The sequence below is a fragment of the Passer montanus genome, unplaced genomic scaffold (genome assembly GCF_014805655.1).
Source record: "Passer montanus isolate IOZ18808 unplaced genomic scaffold, ASM1480565v1 scaffold779, whole genome shotgun sequence".
Lineage (NCBI taxonomy): Eukaryota > Metazoa > Chordata > Aves > Passeriformes > Passeridae > Passer > Passer montanus.
Window position 1 is genome coordinate 1 of NW_024373023.1, and position 10998 is coordinate 10998.

The following is a 10998-nucleotide window of genomic DNA, read 5'->3' on the forward strand; positions in this document are numbered from 1 at the left end:
CGTCCGGGTACTTGCTCTCCACCAGCTGTTTGGTTTTCTCGATCATCTGGCGCCCGAAGCCGGTGACGCTCTGCAGGTGAGGCACAGGTGGGGCTCAGGTGAGGCCCAGGTGGGGCTCAGGTGTGCCCCAGGTGTCCCTCAGGTGTGCCCAGGTGTGATTTGGGTTCCTCAGCTGCGCCCAAGTGTTCTCAGGTGTGCCCAGGTGTCCCTCAGGTGTCCCTCAGGTGTGCCCAGGTGTGATTTGGGCTCCTCAGGTGTGGTTTGGGGGTGCCCAGGTGTGTTCCCTGTGCCCAGGTGTGCCCAGGTGTGCCCAGACCGCTCCCAGGTGTGCCCAGGTGTGTTACCTGTGCCCAGGTGTGCCCAGGTGTGTTTGGGGCTATCCCAGGTGTGTTTACCTGTGCCCAGACTCCTCCCAGGTGTGTTACCTGTGCCCAGGTGTGCCCAGACCCCTCCCAGGTGTGTTACCTGTGCCCAGGTGTGCCCAGACCCCTCTCAGGTGTGCCCAGGTGTGCCCAGGTGTGCTCACCTGGGATATCTCGAGGCAGGGCAGGCGCCCGGCCTGCGCCCCGGTGAAGCCGTAGACGGAGTTGGCGCTGACCTTGAGCGCCAGCTGCCGCCCGTCCAGCACCTGGCGCCGCTCGGGGTCCTGCTCCTCGGCCAGCGCCGCCTTCACCCTGCCAGGACCCGCAGGTGAGCGCACCTGGGCGCAGGTGATCACACCTGGGCAGAAACTCCCATGGAAATCACAAAAATCTCCACAAAAATGGTCAAAAATTCCCATGGAAATGGTCAAAAATTCACTCAAATTTCCCATTTTACCCTGCCAGGACCCGCAGGTGAGCGCACCTGGGCGACCAGTATGGACCAGTATAAACCAGTACAGACCAGTATGGACCAGTATAAACCAATATAAATTAATGGAAACCAGTATGGACCAGTATGGACCCAGCTGCCCCGTGGGGGTGCGGATGAAATCCTTGGGGCCCAGCCTGGAGGGAGACCAGTACAAACCAGTAAGAACCAGTATGGACCACTTCAAACCCATCAAACCAGTACAAACCAGTCCCAAACCAGTATAAACCAGTCCAAACCAGTACAAACCCGAATTTCTGGGGGCCCCCCGGGGGCAGCAGGGTGGTGTAGCACAGGTTGTGGGCGATCATGATCGACGGGTACAGAGAGGAGAAATCCAGCGTGGCGATGGGCACGTCGTAGTACCTGGGCACAAAATTTGGGGATTTTGGGGCTTTTTGGGGATTTTTGGGATTTTTCAGAATTTTTGGGGTTTTTTCCGGAAATTTTTGGGGTTTTTTCCAGCAATTTTTTTGGTTTTTTCCAGAGATTTTTTCCAGGGTGGCGATGGGAACATCGTAGTGCCTGGGCACAAAATTTGGGGATTTTGGGGTTTTTTGGGGTGTTTTGGGTTTTTTTGGGATTTTTCAGAAATTTGGGGTTTTTTTCCAGAAACTTTTGGGTTTTTTTCCAGAAATTTTTTGGGTTTTTTCCAGAAATTTTTTCCAGGGTGGCGATGGGCATGTCATAGTGCCTGGGCACAAAATTTGGTAATTTTGGGGGTTTTTGGGGTTTTTTGGTTTTTTTTTTCAGAATTTTTTGGGTTTTTTTCAGAATTTTTTTTTAGTTTTTTATCAAAAATTTTTAGGGCTTTTAATTTTTTTTAGTGGGATTTTTTGGGGAATTTTTGGGGCTTTTTTGGGGGATTTTTTGAGGGTTTTTCTATATTTTTGAGGGTTCTTTGGTTTTTTTTTTAGGGTTCGCTCAGTGGTTTTGAAGGGAAACAAATTATTCAAGTGAGTCCAAACCAGTCCAAACCAGTCCAAACCAGTACAAACCAGTACAAACCAGTACAAACCCGAATTTCTGGGGGCCCCCCGGGGGCAGCAGGGTGGTGTAGCACAGGTACAGAGAATGGAGAGCTCCCAGTACAAACCAGTATAAACCAGTCCCAAACCACTCCCAAACCAGTACAAACCAGTATAAACCAGTCCAAACCAGTCCAAACCAGTCCAAACCAGTCCAAACCAGTATGGACCAGTATAAACCAGTACAAACCCGAATTTCTGGGGGCCCCCCGGGGGCAGCAGGGTGGTGTAGCACAGGTTGTGGGCGATCATGATCGACGGGTACAGAGAGGAGAAATCCAGCGTGGCGATGGGCACGTCGTAGTACCTGGGCACAAAATTTGGGGATTTTTGGGGTTTTTTTGGGATTTTTGGGGTTTTTCAGAAATTTTTGGGGTTTTTTCCGGAAATTTTTGGGGTTTTTTCCAGCAATTTTTTTGGTTTTTTCCAGAGATTTTTTCCAGGGTGGCGATGGGAACATCGTAGTGCCTGGGCACAAAATTTGGGGATTTTGGGGTTTTTTGGGGTGTTTTGGGTTTTTTTGGGATTTTTGTGAAATTTTTGGGTTTTTTCCAGGAATTTTTTGGGGTTTTTTTCAGAATTTTTTGGGTTTTTTTCAAGTTTTTTTACAGTTTTTTATAAAAAATTTTTAGGGGATTTAATTTTTTTTAGTGGACTTTTTGGGGGATTTTTAGGGGTTTTTTGGGATTTTGTGAGGGTTTTATTTAATATTTTTGAGGGTTTTTTGGGTGGTTTTTTTCAGTATTTGCTTAGTGGTTTTGCAGGTTTTTTTTTGAGAAGGATTTGGGGAATTTTTGGGGCTTTTTTGGGGGATTTTTTGAGGGTTTTTCTATATTTTTGAGGGTTCTTTGGTTTTTTTTTTAGGGTTCGCTCAGTGGTTTTGAAGGGGTTTTTTTTTTGAGAAGGATTTGGGGAATTTTTGGGGTTTTTTGTGCCCCCCACGAGTACAAAGAGGAGAAGCCCAGCGTGGCATGGGGACATAATAGTACCTGAGGAAGAAGATTTGGGGTTTTTTGGGTTTTATTCTGAGTTTTTGGGGTTTTTTTGGGTTTTATTCAGAGTTTTTGGGGTTTTTTTTGGGTTTTCTTGAGAGTTTTTGGGGGTTTTTTGGGTTTTCTTCTGATTTTTTGGGTTTTTTTTTTGTGGTTTTGAAGGGTTTTTTGAGGTTTTTTTGGGGGTTTATTGGGTGGTTTTGAGAGGTTTTTTTTCAGGGAGCATGAGGGAATTTTTCAGTGCTTTTTTTTTGGAGGGGTTTTAGAGGGGGATTTGGGGAATTTTTGGGGTTTTTTGTGACCCCCACTCACCCCTTGAGGGGCTCGATCACCGTGGCCCCCTCGAAATCCTCTCCCCCTTCCGACTTCACCACCGGCAGCAGCAAATCCTCCTGCATGGCCTGGGAGGGCAAAAAAACACCCCAAAATGTCCCAAATTCACCCCAAAAATATCCCAGAAAGCATGCCCTGAAAACCCATAAAAATCCCATTAAAAAAAATCGAAATCCTCAAAAAATACCCTTAAAAATCCCTAAAAATCCTTCCCCCAAAACTCCAAAAATCCCATTAAAAAAAGAAAATTCAAATCCCCAAAAATCCCCAAAAAATCCCCTTAATAATCCTTCCCCCCCCAAAAAAAAAAATCCTATTCAAAAATCCCTCAAAATCCCCAAAAAATCCCCTAAAAAAATCCCTAAAAAACCTTCCCAAAAAAAACCCCAAAAATCCCACTCAAAAATCCGAAAAAATCCCCTCCAAAATCCCCAAGAATCCTATTTTAAAAACACCCAAATCTCCAAAAATCCCTGAAATACCTTCCCAAAATTCACCCCAAAACAGCCCCAGGTGTCCCCAATGTTCCCAAATCCCTCTCAGTGTCCCCAAATGTCCCCAAATCCCCTCACCTACAGCTCTGTTGCTGTCAGCCATTTTCTCCCCTCACGTTTCCCGCCCTTTTCCCCCTCACGTTTCCCACCATTTTCCCCTCATTTTCCACCCTTTTCCCCTCAGGTTCCTGCCCTTTTCCCCTCACATTTCCTCCCTTTCTCCCCTCACATTTTTCTCCTTTTTCCCCTCAGATTTCCCTCCATTTTCCCCTCACATTTCTCTCCTTTTTCCCGTCGCATTTCTGTCCCTTTTTCTCTCACATTCACCACCATTTTCCCCTCACATTTCTGCTCTTTTTCCCCTCACATTTTCTCTCCCTTTCCATCCCTCACATTCGCTGCCCTTTTCCCCTCACATTTCTCTCCTTTTTCCCGTCACATTTCTCTCCCTTTTTCTCTCACATTCGCCACCATTTTCCCCTCACATTTCCCTCCATTTTCCCCCTCACATTCCCCACCATTTTCCCCTCATATATCTCTCACTTTTCCCCTCACATTTTCCACCCTTTTTGCCTCATGTTTCCCTCCATTTTCCCCTTACATTTCCACCCTTTTCCGCCCTCACATTTCCCACCACTTTCCCCTCACATTTCCTACCATTTTCCCCTTACATTTCTCACCATTTTCCCCTCACACTTCCCGCCATTTTCCCCTCACATCCACCGCCCTTTCCCCCTCACATTTCCCACCATTTTGCCCTCACATTTCCACCCTTTTCCCCTCACATTTCCCCCTCACATTCCCCACCATTTCCCCCTCACATTTCCCACCATTTTCCCCTCACACTCACCGCCATTTCCCCCTCACATTTCCTGCCATTTTCCCCTCACATTTCCCTGCATTTTCTCCTCACATTTCCAACCATTTTCCCCTCAATTTCACCACCATTTTCCCCTCACATTCGCCACCATTTTCTCCTCATATTTCCCGCCATTTTCCTCTCACACTCACCGCCCTTTTCCCCTCACACTTCTCTCCCTCTTCCCCTCACATTTCCCACGATTTCCCCTCACATTTCCCTCCATTTTCCTCTCACATTCACCGCCATTTTCCCTTCACATTCACCACCATTTTCCCCTCACATTCGGCATCATTTTCCCCTCACACTCACCGCCCTTTTCGCCTCACATTTCCCTCTATTTCCCCTTCACATTCCCCACCATTTTGCCCTCACATTTCCCTCTATTTCCCCCTCACATTCCCCACCATTTTCCCCTCATGTTTCCCTCCATTTTCCCCTCACATTTCCCACCATTTTCCCCTCACACTCACCACCATTTCCCCCTCACATTTCCCTCCATTTTCGCTTCATATTTCCCTCCATTTTCCCCTCACATTTCCCACCATTTTCCCCTCATATTCCCTCCATTTTCCCCTCACACTCACCACCATTTTCCCCTCACACTCACCACCATTTCCCCCTCACACTTCCCACCATATTTCCCTCCATTTTCGCTTCATGTTTCCACCATTTTCCCCTCATGTTTCCCTCCATTTCCCCCTCACATTTCCCTCCATTTTCCCCTCACACTCACCACCATTTTCCCCTCACACTTCCCACCCCCAACACCCCCTCAACGTCCCCAATCCCCCTCACCCCCCGAACCCGCCACGTCCCCACCGTCACCTGCCGCAGGAGCTGCGCCACCACCTTGACCTGCTGGCCGCGGGTGAGCAGGTAGCTGAGGGGCACGGCCGTCACCCGCGCCATCTCCACCAGCGTCACCAGCGTCATCAGGCGCTCGAGCAGCCGCAGCGGCAGCAAGGCGTCCTTCAGGCAGTACAGCGCCAGGCGGCGCCGCGTCTGCGCGTCGCCGTTCTGAGGGGACGGCGGGGACAGGGGTGAGCGGGGCTGGGGACATTGGGGACAGCCTTAGGGACATCAGGGACAGGGGTCAGTGGGGCTGGGACACCGTTGGAGACATTGGGGACAGCGGGGACAGGGGTGATCAGGGCCGGGACATCCTTAGGGACATTGGGGACAGCCTTAGGGACAGCGGGGACAGGGGTGATCAGGGCCGGGACATCCTTAGGGACATTGGGGACAGCCTTAGGGACAGCGGGGACAGGGGTGAGCAGGGCCGGGACACCATTGGGGACATAGGGGAGAGCCTTAGGGACACTGGGGACAGGGGTGATCAGGGGTGGGACACCCTTAGGGACATGGGGACAGCCTTAGGGACGGCGGGGACAGGGGTGAGCAGGGCTGGGGACATTGGGGACAGCCTTAGGGACAGCGGGGACAGGGGTGAGCAGGGCCGGGACACCATTGGGGACATAGGGGAGAGCCTTAGGGACACTGGGGACAGTAGTGAGTGGGGCTGGGACACCCTTAGGGACATGGGGACATTAGGGACACCATTAGGGACAGTGGGGACACCCTTAGGGACATGGGGACACCCTTAGGGACATTGGGGACAGCCTTAGGGACATCAGGGACAGGGGTCAGTGGGGCTGGGACACCGTTGGGGACATTGGGGACAGCGGTGAGTGGGACTGGGACACCCTTAAGGACATTGGGGACAGTGGTCAGTGGGGCTGGGACACCCTTAGGGACATTGGGGACACCCTTAGGGACATTGGGGACAGGGGTGAGCGGGGCTGGGACACTGCTGGAGACATTGGGGACACCCTTAGGGACATTGGGGACACCACTGGGGACATCCCTGAGTCATTGGTTGTCAAGGTGGGTACACTCGGTGACACAGGGGCCATTTTGAGGCTGTTTGTGGCCATTTTGGGACCGTTTAGAGCCATTTTGGGCTCATTTTGAGCCATTTTGGGGCCATTTGGTGGCACGCCTGTAACTCCAGGTGAGCCAGGTGACACTTGGGGACACTTTGGGGACACACCTGCAGCTCGGTGATGATGTAATGAGGGACACAGGCGCCATTTTGGGCCATTTTGAGCCAATTTTGAGCCATTTTGTGCCATTTTGTGGCACACCTGTAACTCCAGGTGGCCCAGGTGAGCCAGGTGACACTTGGGGACACTTTTGGGGACACTTTTGGGGCCACACCTGCAGCTCGGTGATGATGCCGTGGGGCACGTCCTCCTTCTGCTCGTGCAGGAAGTGCGCGCTGACGGCGTTCAGCGAGTACGAGCGCAGCTTGTGCTCCCTCAGCAGCACCTGGGGAGCCCACAACACCCCAAAACTCACCTGGGGAACCCCAAATTCACCTGGGGGACCCCAAATTTACCTGGGGAGCACAAATTCCTGACAAAAACCCCAAAGTCTGCCCCAAAAAATCCCAAAAATTGACCTGGAATGGGCAAAAATGGTGCTGGGACACCCCAAAGGTGAGTCCAAACTCACCTGGGGAGCCCAAAACACCCCAAAATTCACCTGGGGAACCCCAAAATTCACCTGGGGGACCCCAAAACTCACCTGGGGACTCCAAATTTACCTGGGGAGCCCAAAATTCACCTGGGGAACCCCAAAATTCACCTGGGGGACCCCAAATTTACCTGGGGGACCCCAAAATTTACCTGAGGAGTCCAAAACCAACCCCAAAGCACCCCAAACCCTTCCCAGGTGTGTCCAGGTGTGTCCCAGGTGTGCCCAGGTGTGTTTTAACCCCTCCCAGGTGTGCCCAGGTGTGTTTTAACCTCACTCAGGTGTGCCCAGGTGTGTTTTCACCCCTCCCAGGTGTGTCTCAGGTGTGCCCAGGTGTGTTTTAACCTTGCTCAGGTGTGCCCAGGTGTGTCCCTCACCTGCAGCATGTCCAGGGTGACCCTCCCAGGTGTGTTCACCACCTTGCCCTCGCGCCGGCCGAGCTGGCGGCTCTGGAACGCCGAGTCCTTCACCTGGGACGGGACCCCCCGCACGCGGCCCAGGTACGGGAACGACGACACCTGGGGACAGGTGAGGCACGGGAGGGACAGGTGAGGGACAGGTGAGGGGCTGGGGAACCCCCCAGACCCCGCCCAGGTACAGGAACGAGGACACCTGGTCAGGTGACAGAGGTGAGGCGTTGGGGACACCTGGGACACACCTGGGGACACAGGTGAGGGACAGGTAAGTCAGGGATACACCTGGGGGGGGGTCTGGGGACACCTGGGGGTTCCCAGGTGACCCTCAGGTGTCTCAGGTGTGACTCAGGTGTGACACAGGTGTGTCTCAGGTGACACAGGTGACCCCAGGTGTGTCTCAGGTGACACAGGTGACCCTCAGGTGTCTCAGGTGAGTCTCAGGTGTGACACAGGTGACCCTCAGGTGACACAGGTGACTCCAGGTGTGTCTCAGGTGTGTCTCAGGTGTCTCAGGTGTCTCACCTGCAGCACCTGGGCCCTCTGGATCAGGTAGGGCAGGTCGAAGTTGTGGCTGTTGGGGGGGTTTGGGGGGTCCCTGGGTTTTGGGGGGCTCTCAGGTGTGTCAGGTGACACAGGTGTGACTCAGGTGTGTCTCAGGTGTCTCACCTGCAGCACCTGGGCCCTCTGGATCAGGTAGGGCAGGTGGGAGCTGTGGCTGTTGGGGGGTTTGGGGGGTCCCTGGGTCTGGGGGGCTCTCAGGTGAGTCCCAGGTGTCTCAGGTGTGTCTCAGGTGTGTCTCACCTGCAGCACCTGGGCTCTCTGGATCAGGTAGGGCAGGTTGAAGTTGTGGCTGTTGGGGGGGTTTGGGGGGTCCCTGGGTTTTGGGGGTTCCCCAGGTGACCCTCAGGTGACCCCAGGTGAGTCCCAGGTGTGCCCTAAAAAGCGTCAGAATCGCTTCTCTGCAGCGACACCTGGTGGCCAAAAAGCGCAACTGCAGCTCAAAAGACACAACCAAAAATTGAACCAAAACTGCCCAAAATTGAGCTGAACTCACCCAAAATTGACCAAAAACCTCTCAAAACGGAATCTGAGACTCCAAAATCGGGTCCAGCACCCCAAAAACCAGTCCCAAAAAACCCCAAAAATGCGTCAAAAATGCTTCACTGCAGCGACACCTGGTGGCCAAAAAGTGCAACTGCAGCTCAAAAGACACAACCCAAAATTGAACCAAAACCGCCCAAAATCCAGCCCAGGACCCCCAAAAAACGCAAAACTGCCCCAAATCCCTTCCCAGTCCAATCCCAGTTCCCTCCCAGTGACCCCAAATTCCCTCCCAGTCCCTCCCAGTTCCCCTTTAACCCCTACTGTTGGGGGGGTTTGGGGGGTCCCTGGGCCTTGGGGATTTTTGGGGGGGTCCCAGGTCACACAGGTAACACAGGTGTGACTCAGGTGAGTCCCAGGTGTCTCACCTGCAGCACCTGGGCCCTCTGGATCAGGTAGGGCAGGTGGGAGCTGTGGCTGTTGGGGGGGTTTGGGGGGTCCCTGGGTTTTGGGGGGCTCTCAGGTGACCCTCAGGTGTCTCAGGTGACCCCAGGTGAGTCCCAGGTGTCTCAGGTGAGTCCCAGGTGACTCAGGTGTGTCTCAGGTGTCTCACCTGCAGCACCTGGGCCCTCTGGATCAGGTAGGGCAGGTCGAAGTTGTGGATGTTGTAGCCCGTCACCACGTCGGGGTCCACGATCCGAACGAACTCCGCCCACGACTGGGGAGGGGGAGGGGCCTCACTCACCTGGGACCCCTCCCCACACCCCCCAAAATCCCCAAAAAACCCCCAAATCCCCATTTTTCACCCCAAAATCCTTCGATTTTACCCTAAAATCCCCATTTTTTACAGTAAAATCCCTCAATTTTACCCTAAAATCCCCATTTTTTACAGTAAAATCCCTCAACTTTACCCTAAAATCCCTCAATTTTACCCCAAAATCCCCATTTTTTGCACCAAAATCCCTGGATTTTACCCTAAAATCCCTCAATTTTACCCTAAAATCCAAATTTTTTTACACCAAAATCCCCAGATTTTACCCTAAAATCTCCGGTTTTTACCCCAAAATCCCCATTTTTTGAACAAAAATGCCTCAATCTTACCCCAAAATCCCCATTTTTTAACACCAAAACCCCAAAATCCCCATTTTTCACCCCAAAATCCCCACCTGCAGCAGGTCCCTCTGGCAGTCGAAGCTCTCGACAGCGGCTCCAAAACCACCCCTGAAACCTCCATAAATCCCCCCTAAATCACCCCAAAACCACCCCAAATCTCCCCTAAACTCCTCAAATTCCCAAAAAACCCCAAAATCCCCGTTTTTCACCCCAAAATCCCCACCTGCAGCAGGTCCTTCTCGCAGTCGAAGCTCCTGACGGTGCCTCCAAAAACTCCGAAACACCTCCCCAAAACCACCCCAAAACCACCCAAAATCACCCCAAAACTACCCAAAATCCACCCCCAACCCCTCCCAGACCCCCCAAATTCCCAAAAAGCCCCAAAATCCCCGTTTTTCACCCTAAAACCCCACCTGCAGCAGGTCCTTTTCGCAGTCAAAGCTCCTGACGGTGGCCCCGCGCACGGGGGCGCAGCTGAGCAGGGTGAACACCACCCTCAGGAAGGGCTCGCGCGCGCCCTGCCGCAGCGCCACGGCCGCGATGGCGATCACCGGGTCCTGCTGCGGCTCCGGGAACACCCCTGAAACCCCAAAAACCCCAAAATTCACCCCAAAAATCGGCTCCGGCACCCCAAAAAACCCCAAAAACGATCTCAGAAACCCCAAAAATGCCCTAAAAAGCGTCAGAATCGCTTCACTGCAGCGGCACCTGGTGGCCAAAAAGCGCAACTGCAGCTAAAAAGACACAACCCAAAATTGAACCAAATGTGCCCAAAATTGACCTGAACTCACCTAAAATTTGACCAAAATCGTCTCCGGCACCCCAAAAAACCCCAAAAACGATCTCAGAAACCCCAAAAATGCCCTAAAAAGCGTCAGAATCGCTTCACTGCAGCGGCACCTGGTGGCCAAAAAGCGCAACTGCAGCTAAAAAGACACAACCCAAAATTGAACCAAATGTGCCCAAAATTGACCTGAACTCACCTAAAATTTGACCTAAAATCCCCCAAAACAGAGTCAAAGACCCCAAAATCGGCTCCGGCACCCCAAAAAACAACCTGAAAATCCCCAAAAATGCCCTAAAAAGCATCAAAAATCTTCTCTGCAGCGACACCTGGTGGCCAAAAGTGCAACTGCAGCTCAAAAGACACAACCCAAAATTGACACAAAACTACCAAAAATTGACCTAAACGCACCCAAAATTGACCTAAAACCTCTCAAAACTGAATCTGAGACTCCAAAATCGGGTCCAGCACCCCAAAAACCAGTCCCAAAAAACCCCCAAAATGCGTAAAAAATGCTTCACTGCAGCGACACCTGCTGGCGAAAAAGT

At 52.1% G+C, this 10998-nt stretch overlaps 1 protein-coding gene across 1 annotated transcript; it reads right to left on the bottom strand.

Moving 5' to 3' along the window:
• Positions 1-4: 4 nt before the first annotated feature.
• LOC120512784 (DNA polymerase delta catalytic subunit-like) lies at positions 5-10246 on the bottom strand (the record flags this gene model as incomplete). Its single annotated transcript, XM_039731483.1, has 10 exons — positions 5-70; positions 527-753; positions 946-989; positions 2071-2187; positions 3185-3273; positions 5387-5578; positions 6779-6889; positions 7474-7614; positions 9167-9271; positions 10080-10246. Coding segments are annotated over 10 exons (1259 nt in total), but the record flags the coding sequence as incomplete, so codon positions are not given.
• Between the last annotated feature and the right edge of the window lie 752 nt (positions 10247-10998).